This window comes from Tupaia chinensis, unplaced genomic scaffold, assembly GCF_000334495.1.
Source record: "Tupaia chinensis unplaced genomic scaffold, TupChi_1.0 Scaffold146177_1, whole genome shotgun sequence".
Lineage (NCBI taxonomy): Eukaryota > Metazoa > Chordata > Mammalia > Scandentia > Tupaiidae > Tupaia > Tupaia belangeri.
This window is the reverse complement of record NW_006206032.1, coordinates 1,265,513-1,284,722: the sequence shown is the minus strand read 5'-3', so window position 1 is coordinate 1,284,722 and position 19,210 is coordinate 1,265,513. Positions and strand designations below refer to the sequence as shown.

Sequence of the window (19,210 nt, the reverse complement as noted above, 5' to 3'; positions counted from 1 at the left end):
ATAGGTAGGGAAACGTCATTAGTTAATGAGACAAAGGAAGCCAGTAAATACTGTAAAGTAAATCTATATAATGGAACCTTCTTCAAAATGCATTTTTTATTGCATTAAGAAAAATATTAGAGCCAAAACTCAGAATAGAGAATAAGCACACAAAGAAAATACACTTCGATGAAAAGGAGAGAGTTAATTAGAATCAGTATATCAACCTGTTACAGTACCTGAAAGATGAAAACAGGCTTTTTCCATCATAAATATTTTAAGCATTCTTTAGGCTGAGTTAGACTTGTCCCAGCTTCTTTCTTTAATTATTCCAAATTCTGAGTCACTGGAGTCTGACTTAATGAGGTTTCACTGTGCTTTCTCAGTTGGAAGACTCTGGAAAATCGTTACCAAGGCCCTGCATTTTGGATTTTCTAGTTCATTTCCAATTTCAAATTTATCCTATTGTCCTCCAGAAACCACTAAAATACCCCAGAGATTGTACTATTTTGCTTTACCAATGTCTCTGAGGTTTTCTCTTGTACTTGGTAAAGGTAGAAAGCTTCCATCAAACCACATGTTCTAATACTAGTTCTGAGAATATCATTCCACTAAAGAGACTCCCTCTCCATGAAGACTAATCCAGAATAATCACTACATCATGTGTCAGAGGTGAATGTATACTAGATATGAAGTTTTCAGATGCAGAATTGTTTAAGGCTACCTTATTTTTCAAGTGCTCAGGCCTGGGCTGGCTCCATGGCCTGATGATTAACGGAGTCAGATCCCACATGGCTGACCATGCAGTTTGAGCTCTGGACTCGGTGGTTTGAAAAACACACCAGGCGCATGTGCATGCATGCCGAAGGTCTTAACAGAATGGAGACATGGAGAAGAGAATGTGGCATGACCACACAAGTGGGGTATGCTTTCTCCCTTTTGATCCAACTCACTCTCTCTGGTGAGTGCATGCATCCTCTGGCAAACTTCAGCTCTGACTGACACATGATTTAGTCATTAATCTAGATTAGTTTTTGTGGAGAGGGAGTCTCTTTCTTTAAAATTATTTATTTACAATTTGCTATAGGGCACATGTGCTCGCCAAGAGAAACAGAGAGAGAGAGGGAAAGTGAGAAAGCAAGCTACCAGGTCCAGGGCTTGAAGCATGTAGGCCCTGTGAGAGTCTAGCACCTCATTCACCATGCCACCTGCTGGCTCTTGTTATGATAATTTAAAGAGCAATTCTATCAGTTTGTATCCTGTTAGGTTAGTGTTTTTATGATTTTTTTTAAAACGTATCTTTGGTATATGCCAAGTTGTATCCTCCCTGTCTTTAGTTTTAAACTTGCCTTTTGGTCAAGATACAGTCTTCATGAGGTACCATTATTCTTTTTTAGCTGAGCTCATTTCTCTAACTCTGCATAGAGAAAAGGAGGTAGAGACAAATGTATTAAATAAAATGTAGTGAAATAGAAAAGACAGTCTCATTTCTTTCTTTTAGGTGGGTTTGTTGAGTCTTTTGAAACATAATTACTAACTAGTACAATATTTTCTTTTAAAAACTGTCAAATGCAGATTAGGATGTCTTGCACGTAAGTCCTCTCCATGTTCATTTCCAGACCTGTTCATGCACTTGGCAATTATAGGCCTTTTTTGGGGGGGGGTAGAGGGGTGGCGGGTAGTAAAATTAGATCATAAAATTTTCTTTGCATACAAGATACATTTGAAAACTGATGCAAGGATTTGGAATTTTCAGGCCAAAAATCACATCGTTGACAAGATACAGATAATTTAAGGAACATTTTTTGGCTGATTTGGATTATACAAATAAATATTTTAAATACTTTTATAATTTAAGTATGAAAAGCTATAAAGAGTTTGGATATATAATATGTTCATTTTTTCTTTTAAATGATTTATAGACTAGTTATAATTCTTACATTGAAGCTTGCAGATTAGGTAAACTTGGAGAACTGGTTATGAAACACTGACTAGATCTGCTGTCTAGAGTGAAGGGCAGACATCCAAGTTTTAATAAGATTGTAGAAAGTTGCCAGTGAGATTTTTGAAACACTTGCACATTTCCTTAGCATTTATTTTCCCTGTCATGGCCCAAATAACTCTGAATTTATTAAACGACCATCCATTCTTGTTTGAAAAATAAATAATTCAATTTTATGGTTCAGCTACAACAGCTGAAATGATAAGTATTAAGAGACATTTGGTCCCGGTTATATGTTCCAGTTTAGAGCTTGAAGTTGAACCTGGGCTCTTTATCAGCATTGGCTGGGCAGATTGATTTCTCGTTCCTCAGAATTTACCACTTGTAACATCAGAGAGAGATGCAGTTTCTTTAGGATTTGTGATTTGGGCCAATCCTGCCTGATACGTTGGTGGACCCTGTGATGACATTGGTTGTGTATAAGGGAAGATGGTGAGTGACAGATGGTGGCACACTGGTAAATTACAATGCTCTGCAAGGCTGACCCACACAGGAAGGTTGACAGCCCCATCTGGAGACCTCCCTGAGTACGTCGGGCACGTTTGTGCCTGTGATCTGACTAGGTCTGGGGTAGATTGTAGCATCAGGATTCTGTCTCACTCATGGGAGGAACAAATAAATATTGAAAAAAGTAAATGGGAGAACACTGACGCAGTTGGGGAAAATTGGGAAGAAGGCAGTGTTCACAGAGTAAGGAGGAAATTTGAAAAAGATGGTATTTGATAGACATGCAGAAGTAATGAAAGAGACAAGGGATATCTCTCTCTCCCTCATGCACACATGCTGCACAGAGTTATTGCTTAGTGTTTGTAATATATATTCATGAGAGATTTAAAACCAGCCAGAGATAAAGCATGTAAGCAGATAGAGGAGACTGGCAGCATTTACTCAGACAGCATGAATTTAGGGCATATCCCAGTCATAAAAGGTGTGGCTGACTCTGTGACCTCCAAGAAATGCTCTTGGCAATGGCTGAGGAGCAAGGGGAAGCTTTCTCTGTTCTTGAATGTAATGAGGTGAACACCCTCGACATTCCTTGACTCCAGCCAAAGGTTGCAACCATTTCTCTCTCTCTTCCCCCTCGCTGTCCTTGACTTAACCAAGCTTAAAGGAAGAAAGGAGGCGCACATTGTCCCTGACCTTGTGTCTGTGACTTACGGTGCTGTGGCCACGTTTTCCAGACCTGCCCCACCCATCTTATGGGAATGGTGAATGCTTTTGGACTTGTCAGAGCACATCCAAGAAAAGTAGAGTAGGAAGACTTTCTGGCTTTCTGGGCTGCAGTTGATTTTCTTCAGGATTTGAGAGCCCCAGGATGAGTGCTGCTGAGGGTATGTGCATAGGATCAGTGGAAAGGCCTAGATGAAAGAGTTCTGAGCCTGCCCTTGTGCCTTTTCATAGTATTCTGACCAGTCCACTTGGAGCTAAGCGACAGAAATAGACATTGAGAGAAGAGATGTGTTCTGGAGTGTCTTCTATAGCCCTGGAGTCACAGGATGTAGGACCAATCCCTTCCAGAAGCCAATCATGTTCGTGTACACTCTTTGTTCTTATTCCCCCAGCATGTTTATGAGATACGTATATTGTTCTTATTTTACACACAGGGAAACTGATGCTAAGAGAGTTTTAGTAACTTCTCTGGGTCACACGGCTGTTAACCGACACTTGAGATTTAAAACCAGGATTTGTGCCTCCAGATTTAAGGTTCTAGATCAAGGATTGGCAAACCATAGCCCATGGGCCAAATCTGCTTGCCATCTCTTTTTATAAATAAAGTTTTATTGGAGCACAGCCATGTCCCTTCATTTCCATATTGTCTGTTTCTGTGCTACAGTGGCAGGGCTGAGAAGTTGTTGCAGCAGACCTTCGGGCCCACAAATTCTAAAAGTATTTATTATCTTTTCCCTTTCTAGAAAAAGTTTGCTGACCCTCAAGTAAACAAACACTGTCCAGTAGAACTTTTGATGATGATGGAAGTGTTTTCTGTCCTCACGATCTGATCCTATAGCCACTAGGTCACGTGTGAACAGCATTAGTGAAGAATTGACATTTTAATTGAATTTAAACTTCATTCAGGTAGCAACATGTAGTTAGTGCTTAACATCTAAGCTGGTACAGTTCTAGATCATTATTTTACAAAGCTGAATGGGTACATTCCTGCCAGGTCTCCTGCTTTCCTTCTTGACTTGGTGTTCCTGGCCCAGCGTGACATTGTTCTCCCAGGTGTGTGGCTGAGGGCCAGCATCAGCTTGGACTCTTTTATCTCCTTTACTTTCCAAGGAAGTCATTACATCTTCATAATTTATCTTTTGCCTGTATCTTTCTTTCTACCATCTCTGTGCTCATCCTAGCTTAGGTCTCTAACTTTCTTCACCTGCAAGTCTTGTGGCACCATGAAGACTGTTCTTGGATAAAAACTGTACAAGAAAAGCCATGCCAATAATAATCTGTATCGCATGATTACTAAGTGCCAGGCACTGTGATAAGAGCTTTACGTGGATTATTACATACAATACTTAAAAGTCTCTATGAGGTTTGTTTTGTTATTTGTTCTGATTTAGAAATTCAGGCATTGAGGCACAGAGAGGTAAAGGATCTTGCCAAAAGTCAGAAAGCCTGTAAGCAGCAGATCCCAGATTTGAAACTTGATCTGTCTTGCTCCACAGGCTAGTGCTTTTTTTTTTTTTTTAAACAGATGATAATTTATTAAATAGTTGACTTAGGCATCTGTAAGGTTGACTTCAACCTCAACTCCTGGTTCGATACTGATGGAAGCAATCTGTTTAACAATCTCAGAAGGATGGTGCAAATCAATTAGTCACCTGTGGATGCTCATCTGGAAATGATCCCAAGTCTTAGAACCTTCACCACAAGGTGTTTTTCTTACAGTGATTCTCAATGTCTTGGTAGGCATCTGAACTGGTCCTTTCACCTCGTGATTCTTTTCCTGTGCACCTCTGATTAGTCAGCACACACTTTCTCCAGGGACTTTACATTGTGGCTGGTTAAAATAATTCTAATTCAGTGAACGGCCACCTCTGGCTCCATGGGTGTTTTTCCAGAATCTTTAAAAGCCATGGCTGCAGCATGGTTTCCTGACCGACTTGTTCCTCAGCAAGAGCGAACAGTGGTGAGTCAGGAGCAGAGCGGGCTGAACTAAACTCCATGCCACTTGTGTCTGCTTCTTCAGCAGAAAGGCCAGTGCTTTAATCAGTAAGAGGAAAACGTCTTGAATTGACAGGAGTAAGTTGTTTGTTTAGGGAGAGCTGCTATTTTGTATCACCTACCACACTATGGAAAAGATGATCTAACTGCATTAACCCTAGCATTGTCCTTTTTTTTTTTATTTTTTGCATTTTAATTTTCCCAGGACTGGTTTTTTAATAGCCCATTTCCCCAAAGGGCACCTACTAGTTTTAACTTTCCTAGGAAAGCTGCCACTTAGACTTTGGATAGCAGCTTTACCTGCTCCCCACAGCAGTGTTAAGCTTGAAAAGGGTTAAACTCAATATAGAATTTTATCCAAAAAAAAAAAAAAAGAATGAGGATACTGGAGATGGGGACAGGAGTGACAGAGATGAGTAGGATTGACTAGTTCTGTATGCCCTTAGTCCTCTCTAGATTCCAACTTCTTTTAAATACTAGTTAATTTGTATCTCATAAATAATATTTGTCACTCACTCATTATTATGTTAGAGTAGCTTGTCTTTGAAAGTATGTAGAGCATTTATTGCATAACTGTATGATTCAGGCTATAATTAAGTACCAGTGACTTTCTGTACCATTGGGGAACCAAAAACAGAACCATAGCATTTACTGTCTTACCCTGTTTTCTAATTGAACTGCCTTCACCTTAGGATATATGGTTAATATGCGGTACTATACTTGGGTAAGAGCTATGTGTTTATTATTATTTTGAATATTAGTCTCATGTCTCTAATCTGTGTTTAAAGATGGGAAATGGCAACACCAATTTTGCATCAGGCTGCCTCACATATGCTATTCCTGGGTTTATGTTGACTAGAACATGAAAATGCTAGAGGTGTTAAATAAAATACCTGGCACTGCCATACAGATCATATGAAATGATAGAAGAAGCATTGGCAATTTATGTATTAAAATGGGCAGCTTCAAAGGGCAAGTAGTGTTGAAATCTGAGGTATAAACGACATTTTTGGTCTGCATAACTGAATCATCGAAATGTGAGTGAAATTTGGGTTTATAAGTCTGACCTTCTTGATAGTTCTCTTCTTGCCTTTCTTCCATCTTTGAAGGAGCAGATTTATTCTTGCATGTACTTGAGGCACTAAAAAGTTAGGACACCCCCTGAGTTGCTGACAGTTGACGAAAACCTCCTTACTTATCTAGTAATCTCATGTAAAAACTAAACAAACAAAAGACAAAACTGAAAACACCCTTCACAGCAACATCCAGACTAACGTTTGTCCAAATATCTGCATCCACGTCCCAGCCAAGTTGACAACCGAAGATGACACAGCCCAAGTGAGTTCTAGGATGCAGTGCAGGCAAGTGGTAGATCCATGATTTGAATCTAGGTCTATCTGTCTCTCCTTGTTCTTCCTACCGCATCACAATAATTTAAACACATCATTTCTTTCAGCTTCTAGCAGAGACATCAGTTCTTTGGGAAGAATGAAAATTTAGTTCCGAGCAAGAAGGGTAGGAATGAGAGATGGTTGGGAGCATCAGATGCTAGAGAAACTGGGCAAGGGAAGGAGAAGTTGGGAAAACCTCATTTGGCATAGATATAAGAGAGAGGAGCTTTGGTTGGTGTGAGGGAAGGGGGTGCCCATCTGATTCAGCAGTTGTGACCTGGCCTTAGTCTGGTTGAGGAGTGCATCCTTTGTCGACTTGGGCATTAGAAACTGAACTTGAAGTCAAGGCTGTGTCTTACCCTCATATTTGCCTGTGTACCTAGTAGGCTGCCTAGTTGTTAGATGAATGAATTTGTATCTACTAAACTGATAGCAGAAACTGATAGCAGCAGGATTTAGGTATTGGACGACTACAGCCTCATGTACTTCTGCGGTGTTTTCTGAGGGGGGGGCATGGAGCACATGGTCTCCTTTTCTGGCGCGCTGTCTGCTCAGCCTAGGGTGTTGTGTGGCAATGCAGATTGTGTGGCAATGCAGATTGGAAGTTGCTTCCTGCTTCCCATTCACTGTTTATGAGCCTAGGATGAGACCTGGTGGGGTCCAATGGGACAAGTTCTCTTGTTGTCCTCAAGGGGAGAACCTTAGCTACTCACTTGCAGCATTAATTCGCATTTTTGATTTTCCATGGTGCCTGGTTACTCACCAAATGCTGCCCCAGGACAGCCTCTACTGTGACTAAATACAAGACAACGAACTAGCTAGTGATTTTGATTATAAGTGACTAGGTCTGTTTGGGCTGGTAGGTTTTTGCCGAAATGCTTTCTTAACACTTACGCACACATACAGTGCTTGCTAGAATGTAAGAGGGGACCCGATGGGGACAATCACTGTTACTTTGGTACCCTGACTCAATCAAGAAAGATGATGCCCTAGATCTAGATAGAATTATCCTCTGGTTTCTCATCCATACTTTGAAATTCACTGTACTATTACTTGAAAGTCAATCTGGCTTTTGCATCTTGCCTGATGTCAGGCTTTCTCTCTGTTTCAGCGGATCCCCCTGCGATCTCAGAGGAGAAGGGGCCCTGTTACCGACTGGTCAACTCTGGAAGGCAGTGTATGCATCCCCTGTCTGTTCACCTCACCAAGCAGCTCTGCTGTTGTAGCGTGGGCAAGGCCTGGGGCCCACACTGTGAGAAATGTCCCCTTCCAGGCACAGGTAAGACATGCCTAGCTGTATGTTCACGTATATTCTCAGCCATAAAGTACACAGGGTGACTTTCACAGTTGGGTCATTTTTGGTTTCTGACTCTAAGTTCAGTTTTTAATGATACAATATGTTTTTATTACTTCTGTAGAAACCGTAAACATAAAGTTGAATCAGTAGAAAAAGTTACTTGAAAAGAAATTTTCTCATTTCTTTGTAACATTAAATTTCCTTTGGACTGTTAAGAAAAGCCATTATATTTTATTCTGAACTTCTAGGTCTCTGAATCTGGTATTTAAGTGTAGAGAGACCAGATTCCTCTCTGTGGCCACATAGATTCCCAATGATTGACCACTCATGACCTTGCAGTAACTGACTGTGGGCAGGTTGACCCATTTGCTCATTTGCTAAGCATGTGATTACTAGATTCTGTTACAGATATTGTACTTAATTTCTTCACTTGGAACTGGAGAGAATTACATTCATGAATGAATTTATGCTATGAAGATTAACAATTCAAGGGCAAATCTTGCCAAAAAGCTCCATGAACTTGCAGCATAGTTGAGTATTAAGAAGTCGATTAGTCTTTATCCTTCAGTTTGGTACATAATTGTCTAATTCCTTGAAAGGACAAATTTGTATAAGTGCTTTACTTCTAACAAGGAGTCACCAACTTCACAAGCAGGATAAGGGAGATTTAAATAGAAGAGAAAATAATGCAACCTGCAACTTTTGGGCATATTATCAAGTAACGAGTGGCACTAATTTCACTGGCTTGGGCATAGAATAGTCTACTCAGTTGCTTATTTGACACTACCTAGGGAAGTGCATTAAGTCTCCAGGGCCATGTAGTGTCTTAAAACTGTCACTTATACTGTAGCATACAGAATTTAAGTATAAATTTAAGATCCACTTTTTGTCAGATCAGAAGAAAAATTGTTAAGGCAAAGGATAAAACAGTGTTGTTGGAATATTGGTAATCCAGATAATTTTAGATACCTCCAAAGACACACTTGTATGCTCCTAGGCTGTCTGTCCCACTCTTTTAAAAAGTAATAATCAAGTACATACTCTTTGTAACATGTAAACACAATTCTCCTTAATGTCAGTTTTGATAGCTTTGTATTCCTTGTATAAATTATATATCAATGATGATTGAAACTCAGGGACATTGCTTTATAGCGCATTAACTAAATTTGAAAATATTATTAAAGATAAAATTGGGACCAGCAGTTGGAGTAATGGCTATTTCGCTGGACTCCCATGTAGTCGACCACAGTTTGAGTCCTGGACCCAGTGGCTTAAACTCACGCGTGTGTGTGTGTGCCCAAGATCCTGAGAGGAGAATGGAGGAGAAGGGATTGTGGCGTGGCCATCCTCCTGGGGGGTGATTTCTCGCTTTCTATCTCTCTGTCTCTCTCTGTCTTTCTGACTAGTGCATGTGCCCTATAGCAAAAACCTCTCAAAAAATAATAAAATAAATTTTTTTATTAACTGGATAACTGACTTTTTAATAACTAACTTTTGGTTCTATGGTGATTTTCATTAAGACATGTTTGTTTAATTCATTAAGACTTCAAAATTTGATGAAAAGCCATATTTCCTTCTTTTCAAATAAAATGTATTTTCTAGATAAATGTAATCATGCAGTTCTATCTCCTTAGAAAAGCTGCTTTTTAGCAAGCTTTAAGGAATATCTTAGAGATTCCTTTTTATTGAGAACTAATATTAGAACATTTGATAGAAGATCTCTAGTTCAGTGGAAATGAGAAATGACTTACTTTACTTTCAATTTTAAAAGTAGAAATAAAAAAGTCAACCTGTACCTAGTTGCTTGGTGTCTGCTTTCAGTAATTAGCCTCCAGCCCTAACACCAAAGGGATTAGGTCACACACTGCCTTCCCCCTTGCCTTCCCCGTGATTTATTCACAGGGATTATGCTGTGGAGGTTTGCAAATCACATGGGCAGGGTCCTTCTCTCTCTCTTAAAAAAAAAAAAAATCCAAAACCACCTTTTTCTGGCAAGGATTGGGATTCCAAGGCACAGAAGATCCCCTCCTCTGAGTAATTCATCCGGCTGGTAGTGGCCAGGCTTCTTCAGTCATCTTATTTTTATTTATTTTTTTACTTGAAAATAACTGTATCCTTATTTGGGATTTCCTTTCTTCGATTTCTGTCATCTCTGTAGTATGTCCCATTTTGCTGGATTCCTTCTCACTGTCCTGAGAATCTCTTTTCAGAAATAATTACCCTTTATAATCCTTAACCAATATCCCTGTACCAGCTTAATGCATTCTGTTCTGGCTGATCCTTTGAGTTCTTAAACGGAAAACAAACCATGTGAGGATGTTGGTACCTTATTTCCCTGAATAGTGGTTTCTTTTTATTTTTTAAAAGATCTTCTTGCTTATCATCTAACTTATAAAGTTATCACTAAGCTCTTTGGCAACAACTAATGAAATTACAGCAAAGCAGGAGGAAAAGAAGAAAGTATTATTTTTGCTGATATCACAAATGCACACAACGTAATATGTATTTATGCTATCTTCTATACATAGAATATCTTCTGTTATGTATATTATGTAGCGTATGTAATATGTATCTCTTATTACATATACAATATATAATATATATTATCTCCTGATTGCATATATTAATATATATACACACATATATGATATACATAAACTACATGCTAAATATGTGCTAGATATAATATGTATATAACATTTATATTCTGACTGGGTAAGATACGGAATTAACAGATGAAAAAATATGTAGTAATAAAAAGTTGAGCTTTTTTTGGTAAATACTCAAGTTTGTCAGAAATTCCAACAATTTGCTTACATTTTGCATCTGTTTTTGAAGTTTTTAAATGTAACTATATTAGTGATGATGTATTAAGAGATATTCATCATGATATTTTCCTCTGTACAAGTTTGCACTGTTAGATTTTTAAAAGGAATATTTTCCCATCCCAAATCTAGCTGCTTTTAAGGAAATCTGTCCTGGTGGAATGGGTTATACGGTTTCTGGCGTTCATAGACGCAGGCCAATCCATCACCATGTAGGTAAAGGACCTGTATTTGTCAAGCCAAAGAACACTCAACCTGTTGCTAAAAGTACTCATCCTCCACCTCTCCCAGCCAAGGAAGAGCCAGTGGAGGCCCTGACCTTCTCCCGGGAACACGGGCCAGGAGTGGCGGAGCCAGAAGGTGAGTGACAGTGGATTGTTGACTTCAGCCATCTGTCTGTGGGTCTACTTCTGTTTCTCTGTTTATGCCCCTCTAGAGGAGAATTTCTTAGACTTGACACTATTGATTTAAGTTGGATAGTTCTTTGATGAAGGCTTGCCCTGTGTTTAATAGGATGCTTAGCAGTATCTATGACCTTTAACCTCTAGATATGAATAGTTCCCTCCCCTCTCTATTTGTTACAACCAAAAAAAGAAGACACTAAAACATTGCATATGTTCCTGAGGGTGGGACTGAGAACCTCTTCTCTAGAATAATGTGAACCTAGAAGGTAACAATATTCCATGGTAATTTCAGGACATTGTCTTGCTGTGTAAGAGCTACTTTAATTTGGTGTTTATTCCTAGAGAATGATTTTGATCTTTCAGGGAGTAGCTTTAATTCATTTTTTGTCTACAAGGTCATTTAAAGAATATTTAATTTTACCAAGTAGAATTGAAAGACTTAAAAGTTAACAGCTGTTATTAAATAGAGTCTAATGGACAGTCAGGGATAGTGGAGGATGAAATGAGGGAAGGTAGGAGACCATCAGAGTGATCTGGGAGATTGTTTAGTTCAGTTCCTATATTTACCTTCTGTGACACCTGAGACATAGTGGACATGACTTGCCAGATGTCATGCAGAATACTGTAATGTGACCTATGACCAAGTAGCATGTTTTCCAGGGAAAACATGTTCTCTTGATGTAAATCAGCATATCTAGTACTTTGAATACTTTGGTTATCACCACAGATAGAAGGAACAAAAATTTTAGATTTGTATAAAAATGTGTATATATGTATATACATATATACACCACAAACACACAATGAAGCTCCTGTTTAGTTTACACAGTTGATTCTCAGGTCAGAATTCAGGGTGTTCATTTATGGATCTTGTAAGGAGGTTGAGTGCCCAAGCTAGTGAAGGGTTAGGAGTTTGTTATAGCCTCCTTACTGGTAGACAGGATTTTTCCTGAGCTCCGAATATTTGTGTATTCTGCCCTATGATATTCTACTCTTTCCTTTCACTGTTCTTTTTGGTTAGGAAGAACAGGTAGGACCTCATGTAGAAGTGACAGTATTGGTTAGTTTTCTCCCATACTTAGTGTGCCATGGCCAGATGTCTGCAATTCTTTTAAAAAGTAAAAGAGTTTACCCTTTGCACAGGCCAGGAGGAAATGAGCTCTGGTTCAGGTTCTTCCTCATAATTTTCTGAGTGGTGGGTTGGGCAGGATAGAAGATTAGTTGACTTTCTCCAACCATAAGAATATTGCAGCAATTATTTTAATTTATCTAGTACTCTGATTTTAGGAGTTAGCATACCTACCAAAACAGTGTATTAATGTTTATGGTTTCATTGACTTGTGAGATAAAGTTAAGTAACTGTTGACCCAGTGGTTGAGTACTACTAACAATTAATTAATGAAAAGGAAGTCTTTCAAAATACAAAGGAGCCATCACCACCCTCACTCTAATGTTCATGATTTTGTAATATGTAATTTGTTCAATATGTTGAAGCTAATCTCTGGCTCTTTTGGCCTTCTGAGATTTCTATCATGATTGAGTTTGCACATATATCTTCCTGAAAATGCTCACAGGGCTTTGTTAAAAATTGGAGTACAAGACTGCAACACCTAATCTCATGGCTCTTACTGAAATAAGTGACATTCTTTTTTTAATTTCAACACTATAAATTCCAAACATTGTATACTATGTTAAGGATAAGTGTTTGACCAATTGATGAAAGTATTTATTTTCTAAGATATGGGAACTTCAAAAAATTGGGATTAGGCAAAAACTAGTGTACCAGAAATTGTTACTTTCTTTACCTGTTTTAGCTTAGTTTTCTTAATTTTGAATGAGAGGGTTTTGAAAGACCTATTCATGTCTTTTTTTCCTAAGATCCTATTGTTGAGGAATGACATAACACAGAGTTCTCCTGTGTTATTCATGTGAGAAATTCCCAAAATGGCAGATGACTTTAATTCTGCATTTGATTGAGTTTGATTCTTAATCCCTTTAGAGAGATATTGGACTTTCATTGCTTTTTAGAATTGAAATAGAAGGGAGTGGATTGTTTTAAATTGTACTAATACTCTTCTTTCTTTTTGGTTTTAGTGGCAACTGTACCCCCTGAAAAGGTAATTTATTCATTGTTTCCAAGTTTCTTTTTTTGTTTTTTCTTTAAAATAATTTTTGTTTTAGAACATGTATGGACTTTTGCAGATTTAAATGCAGTAACATCTATTATGCATCATTTTGCTTAAAGATAAATAGCATTTGTTCATTCAAGAAACATTTATTGAATGCCAGCTATGACTGGCACTATCTCTGAGTAGAGAACAAAACAAACAAAACTCCCCATTTTCATGGAGCTTAAATTTTAGTAAGAAATAGTAGTAACTAATAGGAATGAGAGGTTTAAGTAGAATTCAGAGTCATCAATTGATTAGATCACGTATGGAAAGAAAAACTTACATATTTAGGAAATTATATTTTCAACATGCACATGTCATGAGTGAGTACTTCTTAGTTCAACTCAAACTGAACATGTGTGATTGAATTGAAGTATAAGATTGGAACTGGACCTTGAAAGTTATAGTCAAATACGGGAATGTTGCTTCTTAGAAATTGGAGAGAAATTTTTACCAATCTATTGTTTAGGGGCATAAAAAGAGACTGAATTGTGAGACTTATAAAAAGAGAATGTAGACATTTGCTAGATCTAAATCTTATTTATGTAATACTATCTTTTCTCCGAATCTTCCTTTGCTTATTAAACTTAATGGTAACATGAAATATGGTAATTATTAAATGTTGACAAAAGTGCATTAAGTATTACATTTAGGAGATGGTGGTACATATATAAATTATTATTAATATTCTTTAAAAAGTTTTTTTTTAGTTTGCCAGAGAATGTATGAGCTTGCCAAAGAGAGAAAAAGGGAGAAAGAACAGGCAAGAAAGCACCTGCCATGGGGAATGGCCATACCATAATCTCTTCTCCATTTTTCCCTCCTTTTGGGATTTTGAGCATGTACACTGTATGCCTGGTGGTTTTCACAATCACTGGGTCCAAGACTTAAACTGTTGAGCCAGCCCTGTTGGATCCAGTGGCCTTAACCACCAGGCAACAGACTGGACCCCTTTTAAATCTTTACTTATGAGATAGAGTAATGTGTATAACATAAGTGCTGAAAGAATCAAGAAAAAGGGAACTATGATCTTGGAATAATAGACTCATCAGGAATGAAGTTACATTATATTGATCCCAAAAGATGTACAATATATAAGAAAATTTTGCACACATTAGTAACTTATTAACATCCCTAAAGATCAGTGATATATAGCAGTTTGCAATTTTGTTGATTTCACTTTAGTTGCAGTTGAGATACATGTAAGAAATCATTTAGGTTGTATGTGAGTGTGCCAACTGCCTGATGGCCACGTTATAACCCTGTTCTTCTTTGTTGTTGATTTACACTTTGGTAACTGGTTAAGAACCTGAAAGAGACCCTGAATGTTTTCCTGTATACTTTCACTACATTTTATGTGGAGAAGAGGTGGTAGGAAAAATGTAGTCGGAGACTTTGTGGTCTTGGTACCTTGTTTGTAAGGTCTCATGATAAAGATAGATGAAGAGAAAGGATAGTCTAGGAGTGTTTAATTATGTGTACAAAGGTATGGCTCTTGGAGGGGACAGTGATGATCCTGAAAGACTTGGTTAGAACGAAAATTTGAGGCTCGCTGGAAAGGCTTGGAATACCAAACTGTAATTAGCATCAGTGGGGATATACCCGGCTCCTCAACTGATCTCTGCTTATCAAGTGGAAAAGTGGTATGGACTCAGAAGCCTGCTGTTCATGCTGTTTGTAAGTGGCAGGAGTGGATTAATACCCAACCATGGTCTGCTCTTTGTTGGCATTGGCTATGGGCTCAGGCTATGGGGTGTAATTGAGATAGAAGGTTGTGTCTAATAGGTAATAGATAGCTAGTCTATATTCTTAAGAAGAGAAAATATAGGAAAAAAGTAGTAACTGCTCAGTATTTCTGCAAAATGAATCATGACAGGATTAACTGAGGTAAGGTAAAGAGGAAGCCTGAGAGAACAGTTAGATTATTACAATAATTAGATTATTACAGTAACTTAAGTGATTACAATAAACTGAGAAGAGAGACCAGCAGATGGTGTAACAGTTACGTCGTTGCTGGACGCCCACACGGCCAACCACAGTTTAGGTCCTGGACCCAGTGGCTCGACACTCATGCTGGCACATGTGCATGTGTGCCCAAGATCCCAGGAGGAGAATGGAGGAGAAGGACTTGCTGCATGACCATTCTCCTGGGAGGTGATTTCTCACTTTCCCTCTTACTGTCTTTTTCTCTGGCTAGCACATGCACCCTAGGACAAAAACCTCTTAAAAACAAATCAAAACAAAACAAAAAACCTTTAAAAAACAAATTAACAATAAACTGAGAATAGAGACTCCAGACTGGGATGGCGGTGTGGGACTGTGGATGAGGAAAAGGGGGAACGGGGGAACAGCTATGAGGAGCAGTGCAAGTGGGCAGGTTTAGGATGAGGAATCAAAAAAAAAAAAGGTAATTTAAACGTGGACATGATGTGTTACTGGTTGTGGCATTGGTGGAAATGATGAAGTTTGAATGAGAGCCAGGATGGTTTTAGAGGGAGTGAATTTGAGGTATCGGTGGAATATCTAAATGGAGTTGCCCTATTAGCGTTCATGCTTACAAAGTTGCATCTTTGAGACCCAGTTATGGTGGCGCTCACTGCTAAGACATGGTGCTCCATGGACTGGAACCACGAGCGAGGCCTGGGTTTGATTCCTAGTCTGACCTAAAGGCTGGGCACTGTGATGTGTATTTCTAATCCCAGTGACTCCAGGAGGCTGAGGCAGGAGGACTGTAATATGGTGAGACCCTGTCCAATTAAAAAAAAAAAGTCTTTTATGATATATTCAGACAGGCTACCTATTTTAGAAAAAGCAGAAAAGAGGTGGTCATCGAAGCCAGGAAAGAGGATAAGAAATGAACAGAAGCAGGGGAGTAAGCTCTGTGGAAGATGATATAACTTGATGAATACTTTCAGGGAGTGATGCCATGAACTCCCTGGTACACTCCAATGAGAATGAGTCACAGATCCTTATCTGGACTAACTATTCAGGCTACAGGAGTCCCAAGGAGCTGTAACCTCATGCTGAACCATGGGTGATGGCCTGTTTCTTTCTCGAGGTCCAGTGGAGAAGGGTGGGCAACAGAACGTGTGAGGAAGCCTGCTATCCCCATCCATGACCATCTGTTGTTCTGCCTGACGACTGGAGAGTTGCAGTTTTAGTCATTAGATGTGAGGTTAAGGGAGGCCACAGTGACTGACTGGTTTAAACCACTGTGTATTCTTTGTTATGACACATCTGCTATATCCATTGTTCAATCTGCAAAGTGTGACTGGTCATCAGGGTGAGGCAGAGCCATGTGTGAATGAGGTGAAGATTTCATCTTCCTTGGGTGTTAGTTTTAACCTTTTGAAGACCAGAGGGAGATCTTCAAACAGTTTGAGGGAAATGCATATTATGAAGAAACTAAGCATGCATGGATTTCAACATTTTTTGCACCAATATAAACTTGTGCTTTAATTCCTTTGTCATTGAACTTTTTGAAGCCCTCCTGGGTTCCTGGGCCAAGGATTTCTTCAGGTTTAACTTTGGGCCCCAGGGAAATGAATGAGGTCTTCACTAGTAAATGTGATATACATGGGTCATCACTGGTAGAAATATGTAAGGGCTTACCATAGCTGTGCCCCAACAATAGCTCTATTTTATAATTTCACACAATTACACACATTTTTGTCTAATGTTGTATTTATTTTTCTTTGTAAGAGTATAATTAAATAAAAATAGTAATATATAGAAACTAAAAGTGATTCCCACTTTCAACTCTACTTTTTCTTTCTTTCTTTTTCTTTTGAAAATACAACCATCCAGGAGATAACTTCATTGAATCAGGAGAAAACCAAACTTGAGCCTGGTCAACCCCAGCTCTCTCCAGGCATTTCAACTATTCACCTACACCCACAGTTTCCAGGTAGCCCGGGCTGATCTGTGCTATTTGAAAGAGTCTCCTGAATAAAGTATAAAATAGGAATTTTTAGGTCTTTGATCTTGTTTAATAAATATTTAGAGTTCATAATTAAAATATAAAAATGCATACTTATGTATATATTAATATACATATAAAATGTTAGTCTAAGTATGATATTATATGTATTATGATGGAAAAAAGTAATTTTTCACAATTTTCTTTGACCAGGAATAATACATAAAGGGTCTTTAAAAAGGTGATGGAAAATTCATTTTATTTAAAAAAAAAAACATAGATTTTAAATACATTTTTTTGAACCAGAAGAAACTTGTACTTTATTCCATTTTCTCATGCACTTCTTAAAGTCCCCTTGTATATTATGTTAAATTATTGATGGTTCTTATTTAATGAATGGTCATTTTTTTTTCCTTGGCTTTTGAATTGCTCTTAGATATTCTTGTAAAATGCTGAAACTGGAGCTGTAGATTAATACCATGAGCCTTCAGGACCTAAACCAGTTCTTTATAGCCAAGAGCTACTGTGGTGCATGATTAGACTAAATGATGCTTACCTTTTGAAATAGAATCTCAATGCATGTAACAGGCTTTACTTTTCTTTTATCCCCTACTCCCTCATGTAGTAGTGATTGAGAAAACATCACCTCCTGTGCCTGTGGAAGTCGCTCCTGAGGCTTCCACATCAAGTGCCAGCCAAGTGATTGCACCTACTCAAGTAACAGGTTTGTGTAGTATTTGTTCCCTTAGGTGTCCTGTGGGTGAGATGTGGGTCTGGACCTGATTTTAAATGTAGCATGAATGTTTAAGCTTGCTCATGGCATGACTAGTTATATAGCAAATATTTGGAAATAAGCTGTTAAAAAGGAGAAATATGTACAAATAAAATATAGTACATATGGAATTGAATATTGCATAGCTATTAATGTGTGAAGAGAGTAATGTCATGAAGAAATGCTTGTAAGATTACATTTGTTAATAAATCGAGAACATGATACAGTTTGACCCGTCAACAATATGGAGGTTAGCGGCACTGAGCTCCTGCACTGTCAAAAATTAGTGTGTAACAAGAATTTAGCTACTTCCACGAATTTAACTAATAGCCTACTGTTGACAGGAAGCCTATTGGTAACATAAACACTTGATTAACAGCTATTTTCTATGTTGTATGTATTATATACTATATTCTTATGATACAGCAAGCTAGAGAAAAGAATAAGTTGTTAAGAAAATCATAAAAGAAAATTTATTGAAAAAAATTAACAGATAAGTGGACCCATCGAGCACAAAGCCATATTGTTCAAGAGTTGATGGTATTGATTCCAATTTTTCTTTTAAAATGTCTACAAACTCAGAAAAGGAGACAGGAAAAAAAATCAACGTTTTTCTCTCTCATCAGTTAATATGATCATGGATAATCTTTGTTTTTCCATATATTTTTATGTGTCTTCAAAATTCTTTGCAGTGAACATGTATTATTTTAATCATTAGTGAAAAACTTGTAAAGATGCGTTGTATTTTGAAACAAATGCAAAAGCCTGCAAGTTAGTATCCTTCATGTATCCTTTTTCTTATTGATTTATAAGAAAAATACTGATGTAGAGAAATGGGAAAAAAATAACGATCAAATAATTCCTAGGGAAAAATATACCAAGAAATATATAATAGGAAATTTCAACTACTAGTAATTAAAGAAATACAAATTAAGAGAGGATAATACTTTATTCTTATCAAATTAGTTTTTTAAAACCCAGTAGGACTTTTTATTAAGCTGAAATGAAGACTTTTTTCCTCTACCCTTCTCTTGGGATTTTGGGCACACACACATAGGCCTGATGTGAGTTTCAAGCCATCGTGCCTGGGACTAGAACTGCGTTCAGCCATGGGGGAGTCCAGTGCTGTAACTACTAAGCCACCTGCTGGCTCCCAGTAATCCTGTTTGAAGATATCTTGTCTACAGAAGTAGTGTCCCCTAAAACTGTGATGATTTATACAGTTACTTATCACAAAATAACATAGAGAAAAAAAATAGAAAGAACATAAACATTCAAATATAGG

The 19,210-nt window shown here is 37.9% G+C and overlaps 1 protein-coding gene across 2 annotated transcripts in view; it reads left to right on the top strand.

Annotated features, from left to right (window-relative positions):
• Nucleotides 1-19,210, top strand: part of LTBP1 (latent transforming growth factor beta binding protein 1) — a 269,142-nt gene that overhangs the window by 116,976 nt on the left and 132,956 nt on the right. Inside the window, exons 7-11 of one of the 2 annotated variants that reach the window (XM_014584279.2) lie at nt 7,649-7,816; nt 10,792-11,019; nt 13,158-13,180; nt 17,042-17,141; nt 17,779-17,877. In XM_014584279.2, the coding sequence (XP_014439765.1) occupies nt 7,649-7,816; nt 10,792-11,019; nt 13,158-13,180; nt 17,042-17,141; nt 17,779-17,877 (618 nt within the window). The remainder of the gene's footprint in view (nt 1-7,648; nt 7,817-10,791; nt 11,020-13,157; nt 13,181-17,041; nt 17,142-17,778; nt 17,878-19,210) is intronic. The other variant, XM_027768415.1, reaches the window with a different exon arrangement.